The sequence below is a fragment of the Drosophila subpulchrella genome, chromosome X (genome assembly GCF_014743375.2).
Source record: "Drosophila subpulchrella strain 33 F10 #4 breed RU33 chromosome X, RU_Dsub_v1.1 Primary Assembly, whole genome shotgun sequence".
NCBI lineage: Eukaryota > Metazoa > Arthropoda > Insecta > Diptera > Drosophilidae > Drosophila > Drosophila subpulchrella.
Window position 1 is genome coordinate 29,380,091 of NC_050613.1, and position 24,264 is coordinate 29,404,354.

The following is a 24,264-nucleotide window of genomic DNA, read 5'->3' on the forward strand; positions in this document are numbered from 1 at the left end:
ATATAACAAGTTATATATAAAATATAAAAAAATATTCAAAACGTACAACAAAAACTGGACAAGACACAAACAAAACAGGCACAATGTTAAAGTTTTACGCAATCCATCAATGAATTGCATCAGACAATTTAAGTATCTGTCGATAGCGAAATAGAGAGATATAGTAAATATATGGAATCTATCTATAACTTACGAATTAAAGTTATTGTACAAATTTGAGGGACAAGGCGAGATCGACTCGTCCAGTGATCCTGATCACATTCTTTATACGGTCGGAAATGCTTCTTTCTACCTGGTACATACATACTCTCCGACGAACCCCATATACCCTTTTACTCTACGAGTAACGGGTATAAATATCAAGAAAAAGAGGTCGCGAGCTTCGACCACGTAAGCTTTACTACATTTTTGGTTTATAAATAAACAATAAATAGACAACAACCTTTCCTCTTTTTTCGACCACCCCCATTTCGTTAAATAAGTGAAGCATGTGTCATGAACAGCAACCAATACAACAAAATATAAAACAAAAATCAAAGCATTAATGAGCAAAAAAGCCGACAAATGCTCTCGTGAGAGCAGAAATAAAAGCTGCTCTCCCACTCACGCACTGCCATCCCCCTCCCACAGTATCGGCCCCTTTCGCACCTACTCCCATTCAGCCCCACAATGACGCAATGCGTGGCAGCATTTACGTCAGACGAGCGCCGAAGTTTCTGCTTCTTTCTTGCTCTTTTCTCAGCGCTTCTTGAAAACGCCTTTGTGTTGTTTTGTTTGTTCCATTGTGCTTCCCCGCTTTGTTTTTAAAATCGAAAGCAGAGAAGCCATCCAGAGAGCCCCCATTACAAGGGTCAGTATCCCCATACCCCTCACAAAGTAGAGGAAATACCTCCAATCCGCATTATTCGATGTCATAAAGTCTTGTAATACACATATCTTTTGAGTTCTCGTTTTTATAAAACTACATGAATGAGTTATACTATTTAAGGCCAACTTCAACCCCTGCACTCTTATCCAAGGCCTTATTCGTACTCCTCTCTGTTTACCCAATCTATGCTCTGCCGAGTCACGAACCACATAAACACTTTGGTATCTGCCCAGACACTCGATGACACCAGACGGCAGACGACCAACAAGCACTATATGCTTGCGATAAGATTTCCTCCAGACAATCCAAAAGCAAGGCCCACTTTTCGCCGAAGTGCTATTGCACTGAACGATCCCAAACAACTCGGGCCAAGCTGGCTTGGATTCGGTTAGGACCAGACACCACTGGTAGCCCCACACAAATCTGGTTGGAATTAACTGCGAGTTACAAGTGCCACATTTCAAATAGACAATCGGGGGCGTTTCGGGAAGCACGTGATAAGCGGATCATTGATGGACCCACGCTAAGTGATAGGTCCAATACCGACCGTATATTTGCCGTGCGCAAATGGCAAGGCGGAAAATGAATTCGGCGCATAAATAACAAAGTGCTAATTGCATATCAACCACTGGAAAAGTTGAGTCTTTCTTTTTCAATCAACAAATGGGAGTAGCGGACAAAAGAGTTCACCTCAAAGCCATTAAATTTCCATCCAAAAATTCATCCAGTACTTCCCTTCTTGCCGTCTCTTTCTGGCCGGGGCTGCTAATTAAATTTGCACGCAAACAAGCTGGAAAGGGACGGCGCTACGAGTGCTAGAGATGTGCTAATTGTGCACGCTAATTACGCCAAAAGATTCGCAATGAAACGCAGAAAAAAAAATATATATCTGTGTATCTATGAGTATCTGAAGAAGAGCAACGCTTCGTGTTCCGATTCACATTGTTGTGCAGCAGACTGGAAAGTTTCGGCGAGCGGCGAAAACTCTCGGTGTAATCGGTGGAAGAGGGGAGTTGCGATTTAGTTGGTCACATGCGATAATTTCGTTAAATGCCACGCGCCGCTGGTTAAACGTCTTTTTCTCCCCATTCCCACCTTATTTCATCCCCGCAAAAATTTGCATTAAAAATAGCCAAACGGTAAGTGATAAATATTTGGTGCCTATTTTTGGATTCGATACATTTCGATTGTTGACCAATTTTTTGATGCCTGCCTCAGTGCTAAGCAAAATCAGCAAAAAACTAAATGGAATGGAACACAGGAAGTTAAGGCTTAATTACCGATCAGTTGAAATGGAACCAAAAGTCAGACAAGAAGTCTTTAAGGCAAACGTAGTTGAATGCATTCGAACTAGACTATTGGATTGGAGCACTCTTGTCGGATACCCTTAGTTTAAAACAGAAAAATGTAATGCCGTAAGACAGCCGTTTTTTATTTTTTAAGACAATGGAAAAGAACGCAGCCAAGGCCAGGAAGACCTTTAACCTGAAACAGCAGAATGAAGCGAAAAGTAAACGCAACAGATCGATTAATCAAGGCAACTTAAACAGTTGGTAACTTTCTAAACAATATGCGATTGCTTTTTCTTCGCGGCCTTCTGCTAGCGGCCGATAATCGACCTTGCCAATAGGGGCTGTTGGGGGGCGCTAACGCCGGAATAGGGGCAGGTGGGCGGCATAGTTGCCGATACCACACAACTGGTTTAATGTGCCTTACTGGCCTCGCACACCAAAAATCCACCAATAAAAGAACCGCAAATGGCCAAAGTCAAATCTGAATCCAAGTCTCGTTTTTAGTTTCGCGTGCTTGTAAGCCGCAAAGGTTAAAAGAGCATTCGAGGCTATATTTACTGTATACTGAATATAAACCATAGAAATACACGATCTGTCCATTCGCCTGCACAAATAAGTATAAAGAGAAGCGAGGCGGCACAAAGGTGGAATGCTTTTCCGCCATTTCCACGCTCTCGGTTTCATTAAATTAATTTTTTTCGTGTTGCGCTTTGAATTTCCGTAAGAATCGGCCAGAATTAAGTATAGCATATAGCAGTTTATCGGAACATAACACCCCCGGCACCAGACCCCTTAATTGACAACATTTCCATATAGAACTCAATTAAGAGATTAGTTTTAACTTGTTAATTGCTGTCGATCAATACTATCGAAACCTCATGAAAGTTGTTAATGAATCAATGAGTCAGTATCGGCAAATTAATTTCCGTAAAGCACAAAGAGTATTGTTTTATTTTATTGTTTATGAATTTGGAACAGGTGAAGGGAAACATTTTTAGATAAGATACAAAGGAACCGAATTAGAAACATCTTAGATCCAAGGAAAAAGAAATAACACAAGCCAAAACTATTTTTCACTGTGTTGCAGCTTTTAAAAAAACAATTTAAGTGCCGGCATGATGGTGTCCACATTCCTCAATAGATTTGTATGCCCCACACACAATCCTAACAATCCAATCAACTGACAACTCTCGTTTAATAGATTTGTATGCAATAAAAAATAACTTGATTGAGCGGAAAAAACAATTTTGTGGCAGGAATAAGCGGAATGGAACAGCGCGTGTTTCCGAAGCTTTTGCAATACTTTCGAGGTGGCTTCTGGGCCAGCTTTTTCTATCCAACCCTCTGTATCATATTGCGTTCCTTTGCTTGCTTTTATAGCCGTTCAAATTTAGTACCATACCGTCCCGTCATAATTAGTGTACAAATTTTTTTATTGCAAATTGAAGTGAAAATATTAATTGAATGATAACAAGATTATGGCAACGTCAGTCGATTCTTTGTGCCAGTACATGTGTATAGTATAATGCACATACATACATCGAAAAATTTGTCAAGCGATTAATAAACAATACATTTTCACTAAGACCTACCGAGTGCGTTGAGTCGAAGTGTTACAAAATTAAATTCGTAATATAAAAAACAATGACATCGAGTGTCCTAGCCAGGTTCTATAAATCTAAAATCAAAAAAATATTTTGCCCGGAAGTGCATTATACAAAGCACTATATTGGACATATCTCATTTGTGGGTTTTCTCTGGTTTGTGCCATTAGTCGCATTCCGTATTCATACCCGTTACTTGTAGAGTAAAAGGGTATACTAGAATCGTCGGAAAACATGTAACAGGCAGAAGAAAGCGTATCCGACCCCATAAATGATCTACATTCTTGATCAGGAGTACCAGCCGAGTCGATCTAGCCATGTCCGTCTGTCCGTCCGTCCGTATGAACGATGAGATCTCAGAAACTATAAAAGCTAGTAAGTTGTGATTGGCAACGTTTAGCATTTTAAAACATTTTTAAAGAAGGTAAATAAGTTTTTGTTTTTCTTAGCTCCCATTCTGGAAACAAATTCTAGCTTCGTCGTTTTATCATTATCAACTTTTCTACCCTGGTGATGAGTTCAAAACGGAGCAATCGGTGGGAAAATAACTTAAAATAAGAAAGGAAGCTGACTTCGGCAAGTCGAAGTTTCTATACCCTTGCAGGTCGTTCCCTTGGGAGCATTGTATGTACAGAGCATTCCGATTTTCAGAACACTTAAAACTAATTACAAAAATCTTAATTATAATTTTATGTTTACCGAAAACAAAATATAACGGTCTATGTATTATTAATCTGATCCTTTCTATGGCATCTACAGCTACATATATGATAAAGTCGTCCGATTTGTTTTAAATTGTATTCGAAATTCTGAAATATTTTAAAGAATAATATTCCCAAAAAAAGAAGTTAATATATCCAATACCACCAAAAACTAATTTTTTAAATTTTTTAAAAATATTGTTTGATTATTCCTATGTGAGCTCTAGAATATAGTTGTCCGATTCGGCTCGTATCGACTTATATACTATCTGCGATAGAAATAAGACATTTCGGAAGGTTTCATCCCTACAGCTTTGAAACTAAGAGACTAGTTTGCGTAGAAACGGACTGACGGAGAGACAGACGAACGGACATGGCTAGATCGACTGATCTAGTGATGCTCATCAAGAATATATAAGTTCGTTTCTTTTGTTGCTGTTTTTTTATATTTTCAGTCACAATGACATTTTTGGAACCAGAAATGCCAATACGCCATAAATGGGCGTGAGAAATTGCCAGGGGAGCAATATAATTTAGATTTTTTAACGCGTCATTATGCCATAAATACAAAAGCAACAAAACAAAAAGTAACCAAGACGTAAACATATTTATAAGAGGATCAACGTGGATTGCGTGGCTTCAGTGAAAGATTGAAAGAATGATTTTCAACCGAGGAGGTGAAATCAAAGACAATGAACAGCATCACAGCGTCTAACGAGATCGTGTTGGTTTTAATGAGTAAACTGACTTAAAAAATATCAAGTGAATAAAAAATAATGTAGATAACCAGCATAAATCTGATAGAAAACTACAGATATTATAGCATTTGTAGGTTTTTTGTAGGCTTCTTTAATTATTGTAGTATAAAAACAGATTTTATTAAACAAATATTTATTCAATTTTTGGCATCGCCCAACGTGCGAAATACTAGTATTATAAATTGTTGTTTTGGCAGCATGTCATGCAGGTTTGACTCCCGAAAAAGTCTGACGAAAGCAAAGCTCCCCACACAGAAGCTTTTCAAGTGAAAAGCTCCGAGTGAATTTTTTCATTATTCATTCGCCTGCCTTGAACCATTGACACATTTCGGGCGTGGGTGGGGAAAGAGAAGAAAGAGCGAGAAAAGTGATCGTCACTTAAAAGATACAAATGTTTGCCTAAAAATGCAAACCTCAATATGAAAAGTAACAGATGAGGGGTAAGAGAAAAAAGGCAATAAGCGAATTGCCAGAAAAATAAACAAACAAAAAACGCCAAGCGAAACAAACGAAGAAAATTAGCAAATGCTACAACACGTGTGTGTGTGCAAATATTTCTTCGTCTGTGCTATTTTTATAAAAATAAAAAATGTTAAAGAAAAAACTAAAATGAAAGAGGGGGCCAAAGCAACAACTACACAACACCAAGTAACTTCGACTCCGACTTTTGCCTTTGGGGGCAAAGAAGAACGAATGGAAGAGAGGAGGAAGAGAGAAGGCTGAAGAGAGGAGGAGGAAGAGAGGCGGAGGAGCCGCCGGCACAGTTCATGCGAATTTTTTTTGGGAATTTTCCATTGGCAAAGCGACAGCAGCAACAACATGAATAATTCACTTTTGGCCCAAGTCACCATAAACACCAGCGGTCATACTAATAGGCACTCAAAACGTATGTGTGGATGAAGTACCGACAACTTGATAACTTAGCAATATAATTTTTAGAAAACATTACTACCCCTAGAAGCAAATTATAACAGCAATATTGACTAGAGATCATTGGCTCTTTAAGGCTATTATTTTGATCGTGGGTGTGTTTTCTTTGCAACGAGGCGCATATTTCAACATTGTCGCCAATAAAGAATTGCATGCACGTACTGCAGCGGCTCCAACCGCTCATCCCCTCCCCCTTCAACTCCACACGGCTTTGACTACTCATTGAAGAACTTCTGCCCATAAAAGCAAATGTTGATCAGTGGTTTGAGGGATAGAGTTCGGGGGGTGCGGGCAGCGGAGAAGAGAGAGTCACCACACCAATTATCGCAGAGACGCAGCAGCAGTAACTACACTAAAAACAATTTAAGTATATTGTGATAAAATGACTAGTAATCATGTAGCTGATTAAGCATAGCGTTTGTGACAAACCCTGTTGTTGTGTCAATAAGATATTGAATCTTTCAGTATATAAATAATTTTCCCTTCATTACAGGCAGAATTATTTTGATGTACAGATGTATCTTAAAATAATATATAAGAAATATTGAAAGTTTGTTTGCTCAACTTAAAAATCGAATATTTTACGTCTATAAGACACATTTTTTTCCTGTATACTCTAAAAGAGTAACAACAACGATACAGTAAAACAGGTTTGAAGACGACGCCGCTTCGATTTGCCACTTGTTGTGCGCTTTGCAAGGGAAAGAGAGGGGGCGACGAAGACAGCTATCTAATAAACGAGATAGAGAGATTGCAAAAACTTTTCCATTGATGAATTTAAAGATACTTCTTTATTTTGGTAGTGAAGCTGCACTAAAAACTTGTCTATATGTACAATATACAGTCTACATACGTATGTATGTGATGACAAGTGTTTTAAAAGAGAGAACATAAAAATAGGGTATTTTTAAAAGCTTTCTAGAACATTCTCCCACTAAAAATATATCCTCAAAACTAAAGTAACAAACGTAAAGATTGAGAATATTTCACAAAGCAGTGAAGTAAACTCCAACAAACTGGCCTTTTAAAGCTCTATTTTCCGTCATTTCTTATTGGTGTCAGACGGCAAACGCAACAATGGGCTACTAATTAGATTTTAATGCATATTGAATTTGATTATTTTTCTTGGGACACTACACTGCACACACTGTTGACACAAAAAATAAATAAGTAATCAGGCTCGTCACGAATTTGTTTCACTTTTTGTTTCGTCGTTGTTATTTACATTTATTTCTTTTTTGTCGCTGATAAAAGTACAAAAACAACAAGTGAATAGCGGAATAGTTGAATGGAACGCGGCGGAACGAGAGGAGAGTACGACGCGCCTGCTCGATGGATTCAACGCGAGTGAGCGAGTCGAAGCATCGGCATCTACATCACATTCACATCCAACACTGACGGCGACCGGCAGCGCAGCAGCTGCTACGCCGACGTCCTACGAACACAGCAGCGGTCATGACGAGAGGACAAATCATTTATATCACAAATCATTTATATCACAAATCATTTATATATGTGAGCAAATATCTTTTAAATGCAAGTAAGCAGTCTAAAAATAAAAGAAGACCTAATAGGTAAAAAATTACGCTTTTTTACAATGTAATTTGTAGTTTTAATCCAATCTTTTTTAATGAACACCATCAAATAATTGACCATAGCTGTGTTCAAGCGATAAACGTTCCACAGTGGGCCAGAAAGTTTATTTTGTGGTAAGCTTTGAAAACAGATGTTTTCAACGTTTTCTAGGCCAAAGTTGAACATTTTTTTTTTAGAATTTTTATTTTCTGAGTGCCACTATACAACTCCAAGCGAGTGGGAATGAAGAAGCAATCGACCGAAATTCGGATCACCTAGCCCATTGTACGTTGTATGGAACCGCAGAATTAACAGTCGCATGGAAAGAGAGTGGCCTAAGGTCGGCGAGAGGGGGAAAAATGGGGAACATGAGCGAGGAGGAGAGGGCGGGAGACAGCGCGAAAGAATTTCTAGTCAACGGAAAGCTCAATTTCATTCGCTGCGTCGTGCGTGAGAGTGGCGATCTGCCTGTGGTGGTTACTCGCATTTATTAGTGGGCTGCACCGGAATTTCTCAGGCCGGCGACCCATGCAAAAATTAGGTAACCGAAAAGAGATGTAGAGAGAAAGGTAAGCGCGCGTGTGCCAGTGATTCAACAAAACAAAAAAAATAAATGAAGAAAGAGTGGTTCACACAGAAGATGAGCGAAGTGGGAGGTGAGTGGCAACCCCTTGCGAGCAGAGAAAGTCCCCAAAAATGCAACCAATTAGAAAAAGGGTACCTTTTAATTAAAGAGCGCCGCCCAAAAGTATGCAAGGCCCAAGGCCAACGCCTTTAATGGCCGTGTTGAGTTAGTTGTAAGTCTTAACTTAAACAGTTACTGCTGCATTTCGAGAATATAAAAATAAAAATGTGTTTGTGAAACTAAATAAAGTCATGTGAATTGAGTAGATATCAAATGTTATTATCAACTTAACCAAAACCCTAATTTGGATAGTTACTCTACGTAGGCTAGCATAGGGGACTAGTGATGCGAGAACAGTGAGTTTAGTTTGAGTTTCAGTTGAGTTACGCTGAAACACAGAAAACCATCTTATGTTTAACTAAGATGCTCTATTATCACTAAATGTAACATGAAAACAAAAAAAAAAAAAACCAAACGAATATCGCAAAAAATATATTTTTTAATTTGATTGACCCGAGGTTTTTTTTTTTACAGATGGGCATTCTAGCGGTGTTGTTTGGGACGTTTGTACACATTTAAAGCGGTATAAAATAAAAAAAAAATATTTTATTTTGACCGTGGGACTTATATCGGGGCAAAATCAACAATAAATATGTATGTTCTAATCAAAAAAAAAATTCGACAAATACGTAGATAAGCATACGTATCAGGATTTTTAGAAGAAACTGAATTGTTTTTGTTTTAAATTTTACAACTTTGTCCAAAAACGTAAGGTAAGAAAATTACCGAGTTTCTAAACAAAACTTTAATGTCAATAATATTCTAATTACATGAAAATACAAAATTAAATAAAATAAAATTTTGAATTTTCGAAAAATTACAAGTTATGGACTAGTTTATTACCTACAATAAAAGGTTTTATTTTTTGAAGTCGTTTTGTTTATAGCAAGAACAAAAACTGGATATATGTATTTTATGGGGTCGGAAACGATTCCTTCTACATGTTACATACTTTTCCCTGAAAAGGACGAATTTCTAGAATTTACAGTTAATTTAATTGTAAGTGTAGATTTAACATTGGACGACAGATTTGGCTTACCCGTTTGTAGCTTAATAAAATTATAGTCAACTTACCTGAAAATAAAAGAGAAAATAAAATAATGATTATTAGATTATAACAAACGTGTTTCGGTTTAAATTCACTTAATAAATTAGGAATAACTTCAGTTGGGGGTAGCAAGCAAATAAGGACACTAACTATTAACCGACTGGACAAACTGGCGGTCCAGATGCTTATCCGTCGGCGGTTTTGAGGGGCCCTCGAGGGCGGTGGCTTTTAGTTTTACATCGCGGGTGGTGCTCTGTTTAGCTGCTTTCTTGTTGGCCGATATGTTTACAGATTTTCGCGACTCGCCTCCAAATCAAAACGGCTTACAATTGCGTGCAACCTTTCGATTATTTCATGAAAATCGCGGTTCGTTGTATGCTAAGAGGATAAAAGGTGGTGTCTGTTGTTGAAGTTGAAGTTGGAATATTTAACGAAAGATTTGGAACAGAATTTTGACGTTAAAAGCGCAGAGTTTTCTTTTTTAACAAGAGTTCAGACAACCTTTTTGTTTGGTTTACTGAAATTTTTACCAAGCAAACATTTCAAGGGCCCTGTTCTTAATCAACTTTACCGGGAAACCAAGCTCCCCCTATGTGTAGGCTTTCACGATTTAATTTTGTAAGCTAGTGTAATTATTTATTTGCATATAACAACTTTTCTAGCTGTTTATCGTTTCCACATGTGACGTTCTACTGTGATGGCGGTGTTAATATTCAAGAGGTCTATGCCCTTGCTCGGTATTAATTCAGTCTCACGAAAGGAATTTCATATCCTATTATACACGTTTATTTTATTTGTTTTTCTTCAATCACAAACAACATTGATAAATTATGGATTGCGAATTTGGACCAACGCCAAGTGCACGCAATATAAAAACCGAAAAACGCATTTGGAGGTCGCCTATCGAGCGACAAGAAAAAATTAATTTTATAAATAAAAGAATTAAAAATTGCAAAAAGGCAGCGGCAATGTTTCAGTTCATACGGAATTGCATAAATATTTATGAGAACGAAACAAACGAATAGCAACTGCGAAAACATCGAAGATCGCTGCATTTGCGCTGGGTATGCAGGGTACACCACCACCCCTACCCCTCCCACTATGTGGGTCATTATCTTGTTTACGTCGGAGTGTCGTCGATGACGCAGCGCTGCCAGGGAGAGCGACAACTACACAGCAGCAAAGTTAACACACGAATCCGAATCAAAACATCAATTACTGCGTTTATGCAGAGAAAAATTGTAATAGAAGTTTAAAATATTACACTTTGATTATTTAACTGCGTACACCTACAATAGAAAACCAATCTTCAAAATGTCTTAGCCTTTGACATTTTTTCTTCATTATCAATGATTTTTTTGTCGGCATATTCTCACACCGCATAAACGTAATTGGTTAGCGAAAACAGGGCCATGGACATTTCCTGAAAATTCTCCTGGCAAGCGGGCAGGTGTCCGATGAGGTGGCCAAATCAAGGTGGTTTTGGGCATTGCAGTTGAATCGAACAACGAATCTAATTTAAACGAGTGGGTGGTGCGGAGTGACGCGACACAACTGGAAATGCATCCCAATTGCTGGGAAAGCCAATTCAACATGAAAACGAAATATGGAGCATATCATTTTATTTGCAAATTGCTACGCAAAGCAATGATGAGTTGATGGCTTCCATCATGATTAATTCGTTAACGATGATTCACGAATGACGCCTGCGAGAATAGCGACTTGCCATTAAAGAGATCAACGTTGTGAACAATGAAGACAACATCGAATTATTGGGTGTATTGCGATAAGTTATTGGAATTAACTAATCCGGCACTAAGAAAAGCTCAAAAAAACTTTGTTTTCCATATCAAATTCATAATTACCACGAGAGTCGAGTCCCTCACTATCAGATACCCGTTAGTCAGTCAGCCAATTTTATAACAAGAAACAGTTTTTATCTGTGAACAATTTAAATATAAAATTCCAAAGCAAAGCCGCACCAAACGGCACCAAGTGGAAAAGGGCACCTAGCGGACTGTAGCGGTACTACTGAATTGCAATGCCATAGGAATTAATAACTTTTAAAATAATATTGAGATTGAAACAAACATGCGCTGCTTAAGAACCCCTAGGTATATATATTATTCAGCGTTCAAACGGACGGACAGACAGACGAGCAGGGCTAGATCGACACCGCTAGTGATCCTAATCAAGAATATACATATATATGTACCTTATAAAGTCGGGAACGCGTTCTTCTACCTGTCACATACTTTCCGACAACATATATTCTTTCGAGTACAATATACCTTATACAATTAACGGGTATAAAAAGTTCTCGCAAAACAAAAATTTCTAAATATTACTTTAGGTCAGCGGTCGGCACGGAATAAACTTATATTTCGTCTTATATTTGTGTGGGTAATTTACACGGGGCAGCTTATCGATGTGTGTGTGACAACTGCTGTTGTACACTGTTTGTACCGCTGCTCTATGTGCTTCTTAAACATCACAAATAATATTCACCTGTGGTTCTTAACATTTGCTTAACAAATGCTTACAAGCGAAATACTAAACGCGTCTATGCAAATTGCATTTTCATAAAGACCCACAATTCTCAAGAAAACTACATTCTTTTCCTTAAATAAATATTTGGTTTGCTTCTGTGAGCCATAAAAGAATTGTTTTACCGAAAACGAAATTATGAAATTGATGAATGAATTACTAGATCTGTAAGTGATCAAAAATTCCTAGGGGGCTTTTTGTTTTGGCACGAGAACACCTCCTTGATTGTCTTAAGCTTATCCATGTAGTTTGGTTTATGTGATGTGTTCTTGTAGCGTTTTTATCGTCTTAGCGGTAGTTTTACCTTCAAGTAGGGACCCGCGGTTGATCAACATGCTCGATGAGGTTGGCGAACGGAAAAGCGACGTTGAATTGAATTGCAGAGAAGCGAAGAACGGGAAAGCGGAAAAACGCTGGACGTCGACGCCGCCGTCGCGGTCCCCGTCAGCAGCGAAGAGAGTGGGTGGGTGGTCGGTTTTGGCTTTAAGTTTTCAACCGTTGACCTTCTTTTTTTCTGTTATTTCCTTTCCTTATTTCTCTTTTCTTGGCGAAAACTTCTGCAGCGCTAGCGGCGTCGCAGTCGCTGCGCTGTCGACTGCAGCGCAGCAGTTACTTATACACACACAGGCACTGACACACATACACACACACAGGGGCACAGAACAAAATTGAAGTGACGTTGGTTTGATTTTGTTTTTGTCTTGGCTTAGTTTCGTTGCTTTTTCGCCCTTTTCAGTGGTGTTTTCGAGCTGGGTTATTTCTGTTTTTTCCTGTGGGTTTTCCTCGTTTTCTTCAGCCGTTTTCACCTGCTTTATTTAGCAAGCCCAAACTAGAGGTATCGGTATCAAATGCGAACCGAGGAGAGCAGAGAACTCGAACTCACAGCGAGGGAATCTCGATTAAAACTAAATTTGCAGCAGCGGCAGCGCAGCGGGGGGCAGCGCACAGTAGCGGCAGCGGCAGCGGCAGTGCGGCAAATTTAAAGGTTTTTCTCTTGCTACTCTTTCTTTTCAACTGTAACTTTAATTTGTGGCGCGCGTTTTTTGGATTTCAGCGTTCTTCTCGCCACGAATTTCGTGCTACTAAAAATTTGCCTTTTTCGCTGCGGAATCCAAGCAAAAAAATATGTGAATAAGGCAAAAAAAAAAACAGCAAACACGAATACCAGCGCAAGAGCAGAGCGCAGCAGATGCGGCGAAAAAGCAAGAGAGAGAGAGAGAGGACACAGAGAGAGCGGCGAAGTTAGTGCGGCGACGGCGAAAACTTGAACATTTTAATCGATTGACTGGCGAAGAGGAAGACAAAGAGAGCGCGAGAGAGCGAACGAGAATGAAAAGAAGAGAGAAAATGCTGTTAGACAGTCTCTGTTGAGAGAAAGCTTTTAACATTTAATACAGGTGGCAAAGGCGGATAAAAAGCCAAGAAAAGGGGGCGAGCGCTAGGCACTGATAATACGATGGCCTTTTTTCGCGTATCGGGGGCCAAAACAGCTGAGTAATAAAATTCAATTACTCAAAAACAACAGCATTTACAAATAAAACCACTCAATTAAGATTTAATTTGACTTTGCAGTAACTACTCGCTAAATTATTTACCGAAATAATTGTTTGTCCATTTTTTCTCTAAAAAATAGTTTTATTTAAATAAGAAAGGAAGTTCATTTCGACAATACCAAGTTGACAGTGAAGTGAAGAAAGCCATAGTATATCATCATAGGAAGCACTTTTACCCTTATCGAAGTATATATTAAAAATTACGAATTGCACTTTCCTCTAGTAGCCCTTACACTGCGCAGAGTTTCCATAAAAACCTATAGGATATAGTCATAAGATTTTACCCCAATAACGGTATGCGCAAAAAAATTAAAAGTAGCACAACAAAGTCATTTTTCAAGTTGTATACCATCTATTAGAGGTGAAGGATACAAATGTCCGATTGGAAAATTTTAAATAGATAGGTTTTAAACTGAGCTCGCTAATTGTATTGAAACGGACGGACATGGATATATCGACTCGTCTAGTAATGCCGATCATAATATATACATACATAGGGTCGGGTCGTCATAACACCCTTTACAAGGAAATAAGTATGATATACTTAAATTAAATAAAATTAAATTTTTAAAATTACAAGGAGAATTTCGTAAGGAAACCCTAAAGGTTTTAGTTGTATAAATATAATAACAAATTACTATTCAATATGAAATTTTTACTTAAATTCAGTGGTTAATATCGGCAGTACTTACTGCATGTTTTGACGCCGCCCAGCACCAGACTCGGCGACTGTTTGTTGCCCTCGGCGAAGGAGGAAGTTCTTGGACGTCCGCTCATCGTGACGCTGATGCCTCTGCTCGACTTCTCGACTGCTTCTTCGGCTTAAACCTTTGTTTTTATTTGCCGCGACAGCTGTTGTTTTGGTCCGTGATTGGTTCTGAATTAATTATGTCAATTAATTATTTGTTTGCTTCGATTATTGTTTTTTGGGAATTTATGCTTCTGCTCGTGGTGTTGTTGCTGATGTTACGATTTCAGTTTATTCAGTTTTCACTACAAAAAAACGAGTATGTCAAAAAAAAAAAAACTTTTTACGGCTTCTTCTTCGGCTGCTGCTGTTTTTTACTGCACTGCAAGGCCATTGGCATGCAGCAGTGTTTTTCAGTTATTGTTGGTTTTCTATTTTCTAGTTTATATTTTCGGTTTTTTAACACACAAACTCGTCAAGGGCTCAACAATTGTAACGGTTCAATGGCTGTAATTATTAAAATTATAGTTTATTTAGCAAGATAGTAAACAATAATGCAAATAAAATAAAATAATACACTCCACTTGCGATTGAAATAATTGTAGTCTTTAATTTGTTTTTTTTTTCTTAATATGTTTATAAACATTAACGTTTTGGTTTAAGTGCCAAAAAAAAATTACATTATTTAATTACATAATGAAACCATAAACATATTATTAAAGGACGCTCTAATTATTTAAAATGTTTGAAGTAAAACGTGCTTACATTTTAAAAAAGCTTGCTATATTTTACCAAAATTTAAATCGCAGTGGACTTTTTTAGATAAAATTTAGAATGATTTATCTTTTAATTAGTAATCGTGTGTCACGTGTTTTGCTTTCACATTATTTGTTTTTTAAGGTAGTCGTGTTGTTTTCTGACTCATTCACACACATACACATACATTTTCTTATTTTTGAAAATTGCAGTTTTTCGTTTAATTTTGTTTGTCTATTTTCTTAGTTGCACAACAGTTTGTTTTTTATTTTAAGGTTTTTTAGCCCAAAGTTTTTATTCCAATTGAAAATCCTCTCCTTTTTTATTGGCAGCTCTTCAAAAATGTGCAAGAGAGAAGGTAAGCGCCTGCAATCTAAAAAATAAGAGAAATTGGCAGTTAGTTGTGTGTAAATTGCAAGTAAATTGAAGAGGAAATTTGAGCTAAGTGGTAAAAGGGTTGACTAAAAGCCCCTTTTTTCCACTCGGTGTCAACAAAATAAATTGCCCCGTAATTTACAGACAGATGTTAATCAAAGTTGCTGGGGGGAAGGGAGACTACGGGTCAACTGAGAAAATCAGCTGGGGATACAACAAATTAAAGCCAAGAAAACGGAGGTCATTTGGTAATAAAAAAAACAAGAGCTGGGAGAGAGGGTAGGTAATTGCGGTTGCATTAGTCAGAGGCGCGAAGGTTTGGGCGTGGCCCAAAACTGATTGACCTATTTTGACTGACCACCCCTGAAAGGCGCACACCAATTAGATGCCCACCCCCAAAACTGCACCCTATCTCAAGCACCCGACTTTCACCTTTCTGCCCAATTGTATGCAATAATTATGTATAATACATCATAAGCATATGAAGAAGGAATATTGTTAAATGTACCAAACATGTTTCGGACTTTGCAAACGATTTTTTGTAGTTTCCATTTTACTTTTTAAGTTATTTTTCAATTCACATTGTATTGTTTGTTATGACGTTAAAAATAAAGGGGTTTTACCATATATGTATATTTGGTGCTTTGATGCCATAACACTTTTGTTATTATTATGTGATATCCTGTATTTGTAGGCATATGTAGCTGTAGCTTTATTAGGACACCACCCCCTCAAGGCCTACAATAAAATGTCTTGTCCTGCGGAAAAAAGAGAGCAGAGAGCCGTGCCCACTGCCTGCGACCGCCTGACAATGACACCATTTAATTTTAAATAGATCAACAACAAAGAGAGACAGCTAGAAGGGGAGGGGCCGGAAAACGGGGAGCCACCAATTTATGACTTTCCACCACGCAAGCGGCAGAACTGCATGCCATAAATTTAAGTACAATAAAAGGACAAATAGAAGTACAGAACCCTGAAAAAACGAAATTATTTTGCGTAGTGCCGAATCGCACAGGGCGTGCGACTCCGCAAAAAAAAACTTTTGTTCTAGTTAAATTTAGCAAATTCAGCTAGTTGGCGGGAAAGCAAATAGTTTCTAAGCGATTAAAGATACAGACATGTGCTATACTTCGTTGAAAATATATTTTTTAAGGCTAATTACACTGTCAGAATTCTTCTTACTAGAATTTTAAGGCTAATAGTTCCTTCTGGGCGCATGTTCTGTCTGTTTTCTCAAAAACCATTACAAACTCATATCCCACTTCAAAATCGAGATCCGATTACCCAAGCTATGACATTTATAAGTACAGTTTTGAGTTCCTATTCTAAAAGCCATTGGAGTTACGGAAACATTCAACATGAAAATGGTCACAAATTTGGACCCCCGTTTAAAAGAAATATTTAAATGTGGATATTGGGGAATTTAAGCACAAACTCATAGAGGTATCACACTTCTAAATCGGTATCCAATTATTCAAGTTATGGATTATAGAAGTACAGTTTTGGGTTCCCATTCTGAGCGCCATTGAAATTGGGGAAAAATTAAACATGGAAATAGGCCCAAATTTGGACCCTCTTTTAAAGGAAATATTTTAATGTTTATTATTAGGGTATTTAAGCACAAACTCATAGAGGTATCACACTTCCAAATCGGTATCCAATTACTCAAGTTATGGATTATAGAAGTGCAATTTTGGAATCCCACTCTGAGCGCCATTGGAATTACGGGAAAATTGAACATGAAAATGGACTCAAATTTGGACTCTCTTTTAAAGGAAATGTTTTAATGTAGATTATTAGGGTATTTAAGCACAAACTCATAGAGGTATCACACTTCTAAATCGGTATCCAATTACTCAAGATATGGATTGTAGAAGTTCAGTTTAGAATTCCCATTCTAAGCGCCATTGGAAAAGTGGAACATAAATAAACACAATGGTCTTTCTTAGTAAGCACCTTAAAAATAATTGGGTCACAAAAGATTAAATTCAGAAACGTTTTGGAAACCCGAAGCAGAATGAAAATGGTTATTTATTTAAAATGAATGCGGTAAATATTATATTTTAGACTCCTATACTAATTTATTTAAATTATCTCAATAACGGAAATAAATAAAAATAAATAAATACACATTTTACTGCTTCTTATTTGGCACGACGCAGTGGAAAATATCCGTTTAGGCACGACAGGCATTTTCTCGAACTTTGGAAATTGATAGTTACTTTATAGGGCCGCAAAGGTCATCATTAAAAATGCAAGTACCCCCTTGCAAAGGGCAAAAATAAGCTATAAGTGTAAGAAAGAGGCAAATTGCAAGGGGTGTTAAGGCGAGGAAGGTATACCCACAAGCTTGTAGGCATGGAAAAGGGGTTAAAGGGCATCCAGAATGACTGGCATGAGTGTGGAGCAGTGTGTGTGTGGAGTGTGTGTGGTGATGGCAAAGGAGACCCTAAAATAAAGATGGAGAACGAGAGAGAGCAAGGGAATTAGTGGCGACACACCGACGATGACAACGAGGACGCTTCGTCGGTTTCATTTTCGTGGCTGTCGTCATGCGACTGCCGCCATTTGACCCACAAAACCAAACGCCGCAGCGCAAAAATGTTCTCCAGCTCACCACCCAACAGCTCCCACTACGTTGTCTAGCTTTTCCACATTTGCGCAGCTGTGGAAATCGTATGCTATTTTCCATTCATTCAATTAGCTCATTCAAATTTTTACCGAAAGCTGGGAAAATGTGCAGAATACAGGTCGAAAAGAGGCGAGGGTCTAATAACCCGCGTAAATTAGAAAGAAAATTTGTGAAAAGCCAGGCTCAAGTCGGGTGTTCAATGTTGGCCAAAGGATATTTGCGCTAATCCAATAACTTTCTACAATTGCATTTAACTTTATACAGCAAACTATTCCTTTTCTAGTTAATACGAATAATTTTTGTACTTTTTTTTATAAATTTAAATAATGGCAATATTAAATAGATCAGAATTATTTAAAAGTGTTTTCTTAACAACCAATCGGATGAAAACTATTATAATGTCAAAGGAGTAGACCCAAAATGTCGGGTAACCTTTCTTATATTCAATGATGTTTACCCGACTTTATAAAATATCGATCGAGTGGGTTAGTAGGCTGCCAGGCAACCCAAAAAAGATGACTAAATACACAACAAAACCAAGGAAAAATTAGGAAAATAGAAAAATCAATGCACACCCTAGGGGTGTGATGTTTGAGAGTGTCTTTGTGTGGGGCAGCACACTAGAAAGTATGCTGTCATTTTACCAGCAAACATTTCCCCCATCAGTCGCAACACTTTTGTGCCATCCACTACTTCTCGCCCAAAGTAGCGGATCCGTCAAGGCTAAACACGTCAGGGCAAACAAATTTGGCAGCACCAAAAGTCAGGCGAAAAGGTTGAGGTGGCAGATTAACACAGAGATCGGCGGAAGAGAATCCAATTTCTAAAACACACCCCTATCAAAACTTTATTAATTACAACCCCTGATTTTAATTTAATCCTTGCACCATGGTTATTTCGATTTTCACAATACTTCTTTCAGTGCTTTAAATGCATTTTACTGTTTTTAATCGAGTTCAATTTCCAAAACCATTAACCTAGTGGAAGTCCAGTTCCCTTGGGTTCGCAAAATGTATCGATGTAAGAACCCTATTTTTGGTTTTGGTAACGATTTATGAATTATATTTCACTTGATTTGTTGTATTCCTATATCCGACGACCCACTGAAACTGTCGCCAATGAGGATTATTTTTGGCAAAAGGGGGCGGGGTTCATTGGGTCTAACCGCATAAAAGTCGCGAACGCGTCATAATTTTTCCCGTTTTCCACCGCTTTTTCGTTGCCTTTCTCTTTCAATTTGCTGTTGCTGTTTGCCGGCTATTTTCGCGTGCTTTTCACACGTATTTTTAGTTGATTTTATTTATTGATACACGCGCCCCACACAACCAAAGAAGACGTATAAGTTGGCATTTGCATGTTTATTCTTTTTATTTTCTTTACTTTCATTTTACCATGATTACCAGTAACCCAAACACAAGTTAAGTTATAGTTTTCCGCCTGTTGTTAGTTGATTAAAAGAACAAACTAAACATTGGAAAGAATGAAGGAATATTTGCTTCTAAGTAGCGTTAATTGTATCTTAGTCATAGACGAAGTATCAATAAGAGTATCAGTATCAAATCAAATATTGATACATACATACTTTTATACAGAATTAAGCAACAAAGAACCCACTTCTAATCTTATCGTCTGTACGCCACAGCGTTTGTATGGAAGTTTTAAATCTCTTTCGTATTTTGCACTTCATTCTTTTGTTTCGAAACAATTTGAGAACAGCAAGAACCAAATGCCGTTTCCAGTCCGATTGTATCAGAAGATAGTAAAAAGTGTTAATAGATTACTTTTTGAGGGGAATTTTTATTTGGCTTTGAGATCGGTAATCGACGGTTAAGAGACCTGGGTTTTCATGCTGTTTTTTCTTTCTACGCTCCGTTTTGTAAATCTTTTATGAAATTGTACAAACAGTGGAAAACTAAAAAGAGCCTCTTTAATAGTAATTAAATAACTATTAGAGAGTTTTCGATGTGAGCAACCAAATGTTATTTATTATTACACAAAAATAATACTGCCTTTTTTGTGTGTTTTATTTATTTTTTTACTTCTTGCAAGGAATCTAAAATATTTATTGTTAATATAAGTAGGAGTATTTTATATATTCCTCCAAATATTTAATTGATAGTGTTTTAAATATTTATTGGAATAAAAAGGTGTAGGAAAGGGTTCCTTTAAGTCAAACTACGACTATGGAAATTTCAAACAATACAAGCATCTCTTAAAAGTATTAATTGAACACACATTATAATGGATTAAGTACTGAGCTTAAAAACTTATTTTAGTTAGTTGTGAATTTCTTAAAGTCGATAACAAAACCTTGACACGAAAAAGTGTTTTTCAATAAGTTTTTGTCGAGTTTTCGGCTGCCGGCAAGTTTAAAAAATGCAAACGCTTACACACATGCCTGAAAGAGCACACACACAATTACGTAAGGCTAATAAGCTGATTTTCGCCAATATAAACGAGATCATTAATCTGAAATAAATATTGAAAACCGATCGGGGTAGTACAGAGCATAATTGGTAAAACGTGGAAAAACGGCGTCGCGAAAAATTGGCATTGAGTTTGGCCAGCAGAGGGCCAAAATCGACTGACGAACCAAACGGGAAAAGCAGCGGAAAACTTAGAGAAACTAAGGGAGCGAAAGAGAGAGCCGAGAGTCCAGGGAAATGCCCACGAAAGTGGCAAGGAGAGAGCACGAGAGAGCGGGTTACAGGAGCACAGCAAGGATGTCGCCGTCAAAGTCGGCAGCGCAGCAACTGCGACGCAACGCAACTAGTGCTGCCGCCACCGATTTACAACACTGTCAAATACAAAATGCCAACTGCAATCGATTACCGACTGCAAAATGATGTCAGCCTTGCTGTTATGTACACATCTTCCCGCCAAAAAAGCTTGATGTAAAACCTTAAGATCACAAAGCCTAATATACGATGTTCTGTGTCAAACGGCATTCGAGGATTACTATTTTTTCCAATAAATCGACTTGATTAGCTTTTACTTAAAAATCTGACATATTCTTTAAAATATATAAATATAAATATATATAACAAAACTTAAAATGCACTAAAATTACTTCTTCTAATCGAAATGGAAAGTAAGAATGAGAATATCAATTAAGTAAAGAGATATGTTTGGTAGTTTTATTGAAAATTTAATATTGTTATAAGTTATTCCAAGCAAGCAATTCTAAAAATGAGTGACGATGATGAATGAAATAATCGATAATACGTTGGGGGCGTGCAAAATTGTGTACAAAGTATCGGAATGTCACGCGCAGGCGAAGGACATCATCACGTACACACACGCCGACAAATACATGCACATATTGTAGAAGTGTTGCCAATTGGCAACAAAAATAAAAAACCAGGAACAAATGTGTGTGTGGCAGGAAAACAGCTGTGCCACGGAAGCCCGACTCTAGACCTCTTTCATTTACAGTTGGGTCCTGCTTTCTACTCATAGTTGTTAGGTTTTTTTTCCATTTGAGTGGTGTTGCCAGGCGAGAGCCCGAACACGTGCACAGGAAGTTGACAACTCTGGCACTGAATTGTTTGAGTGTGCGTGCCCCTGCAAAGTTCGTGGGCGTTGGTGTGCAAGTGTCGGTGTGGGGATGTCGTGCCGTCGCATGGCGTGCAATAGCGCTTTCTCTCAATCTCTCTCTTCCTTAGATCAGCCCTTGCAACCCACAGGCTGGCGATTATTGCGAAGGCATTTCTTTAACAAGGAAACCCCAAAATCGCTGCGACACGAAACTAACAGAGTGACAGTCTTTCCCCAAGGGAACGAACCTTTAGTAAAAAACAAGTAATTAGTCTTATTACGCTGGTTTACAACATCTTTGGTAGCTTCTTATTATTCATTTGGCTATATTGTATTGCCAGGTATCAAATATTTATACATTCATTGCATTTATTCGCAATCAAAGAGGATAAACAACTCCTACCCAACCTTCACTGTAACTTTACCAAGCCGGCACATCCATAATCGCCATCCACTTAGAGAAAATGAAAAGGAAATACAACCAGAAAAAGTCCAAGTCCCAGCACACGAATTAAGTGTTCCAGTGTTTATTTGCTGTAGTCATTTTCAATGTCACATGCAGTGCAAACATTGCACTTTGCAGGCAAACTAATGATATACAACCCGATACAAACAGCAATAAGGCAACAACAATAAGACACAACGCGACGCACAAAGAGTTTTCGCACCAATTTCGCCTTATTTAATTTAAATTCCTTTGACCGGCAGACGGTTAATTTTATGGAAACGTCGCCATAAACGCAGACACTGAGGCATAGTGGGTCAGAAATGAATACAGTGAAGACACCCAAAAATACAAGGTTTAAAAAACAAACAAAAGCATAATTTGTAGTGGAACTTGTTAAGATAGAATACTCAATTAATAATATGAACCAGCTGAGCAAAGGCAGTTTTACTTAGATAAGGATCTTACAGTCCTGTAAAAATGGAAAAATTGTTGCGGAACTTTTCCTGAACAATCAATTATCATTCGAATGACTAATATCAACCATTCGAATAAAAAACCACTTGGCGCACTTTTCCGACTGGTCTACCATATTCTTGGGTGCCACATAAATCGCTTCGCGATGAGCTCGTGTAAAATATGTATATGTACTCCGATTCAGCAGATGACTAAAAAAAAAAACAAACATAACGACAATTTATCTGAACCTTATTTTTATGAGTACAAATTATATTTGCAAGATAATCTGATATTGAGAAAAATTATGAAAATAATCATACGTTATTGTAATTAAAATTCAATCGTTTTAAGATTGTTTTCTTTTGTCCTCATGTTAATATGAGAGTTTAAGACCTACTGTTAGTTTACCATGAGGACAAGCCTGTGCTGCTTCAATTTTTTTTTAATGGATGACTAAATTATTACGCTGTTCTCTATTTTTTTTTAGGAACCAACACCAATTTAGGGGCAAAAATATATTTGAAATTGGATTACCTATTTTTGATCCACTCACTTGTAATTCAGCTTTACTGTACGCTGGCTGCGCAGTCGACGTCGACGCAGACGTAGAGGCGCAGTTTCGCTGCAGTTTCGTTCGTTTTCGTTTTTCGCGTGTGTTTGTTTGCTTTTTGCAACAATTTCTTTATTTGTTTTGTTGTTACTTTGGTTTCATTTGTTATTTTATTTTGTTGGCTTGCAACACTCGAAAAAAATGTATTAGATTATTGAAGCACGCACACCCACACATGCACACACACGCGCGCAGAGAGAGACACGCGACACACACACACGTACACTTGTTCACCACAGCGGAGGTTCTGGGCAGCGTTGCTGTCGCTGGCATCGCAGCGGCAGCGGGTGTGCTTGTGTAACGCAATTTCCTCGCCTTCCAATGTGTGCGTGTGTGCAATGTACTAAAAAAAAATCGCAATTTTCCAGCATTAATTTCTGAAGAATTTTTACCATTTCCTTGGCAAAACGCACACACCACACAACAAAAAAAAGATACACGCATGGGGTGAAAAAAATAGGAACGCACGCTCACATACATACATACACAGGCACACGTTGAGAGCGGTGCTCGTTTATTTCGAAAAATTTTTAATGTTAAATACGCTTTTGCTTTCATGTATACGCTTCTCTTGGTTTTTTCGCTTTTCGTGACATTTTCTCGCGTTTCATTTCATTTTTCGACTGCTTTCTTTTACTCAACACACACACAAACACGCTCTGCTCTGCTGCTTTTTTCGTCTTTTGCTACACCTTGCTTCCGTATATATGTATATATGTACCTTTCACACTCGCTTCGCACAAAAAAGTTTAGGCGAAAATGGGGAAGACTCCCGTACGTTGGGAAACTTTTTGTTGCTCCTCGGCACTTAATTGGAGCTGCGTTGCTCTATCTTGTCGCCAGATTGTCTCTTTTTTACTTTTCGAGTTTTTTACTTACAACAAAAGATCTATATTTTTTGTCGACTGTAAAGTGTGACCCGTCCGAATAAAACACAAAAAACTACCAAGAATCGATAAAAACACTAGAGTGTTGCCAGCTGGCATAAAATACTGAAGCCGCCACTTAATACTAAAAGCACGAAATTACTAAATACTAAAGTTAATGTATACTAAAGTTGGTGTTTTTAAACACTGTAATTTGAAAGCTTTTCAAAATTGCATATTTTTCCAAGTGAATTTATATTTTGTTTCTTAGAGTGCCATACACATTTAAATAAAAACCATCCGTTCCATTCGAATTTCATTTTCTGTATTGT

The 24,264-nt window shown here is 37.7% G+C and overlaps 1 protein-coding gene across 5 annotated transcripts in view; it reads right to left on the reverse strand.

Annotated features, from left to right (window-relative positions):
• LOC119555853 (protein kinase shaggy) overlaps positions 1 to 24,044 on the reverse strand; it is a 51,400-nt gene extending 27,356 nt beyond the window's left edge. Inside the window, exons 1-2 of one of the 5 annotated variants that reach the window (XM_037867491.1) lie at positions 23,946 to 24,044; positions 14,254 to 14,756 (exon numbers count right to left, since the gene is read on the reverse strand). In XM_037867491.1, the coding sequence (XP_037723419.1) occupies positions 14,254 to 14,338 (85 nt within the window). In that variant the 5' untranslated portion in view covers positions 14,339 to 14,756; positions 23,946 to 24,044. Of the gene's footprint in view, positions 1 to 9,611; positions 9,848 to 12,312; positions 12,911 to 14,253; positions 14,757 to 23,787 lie in introns of those variants that run through there. The other 4 variants (XM_037867490.1, XM_037867492.1, XM_037867493.1 and 1 more) reach the window with 4 other exon arrangements.
• Positions 24,045 to 24,264: the final 220 nt, after the last annotated feature.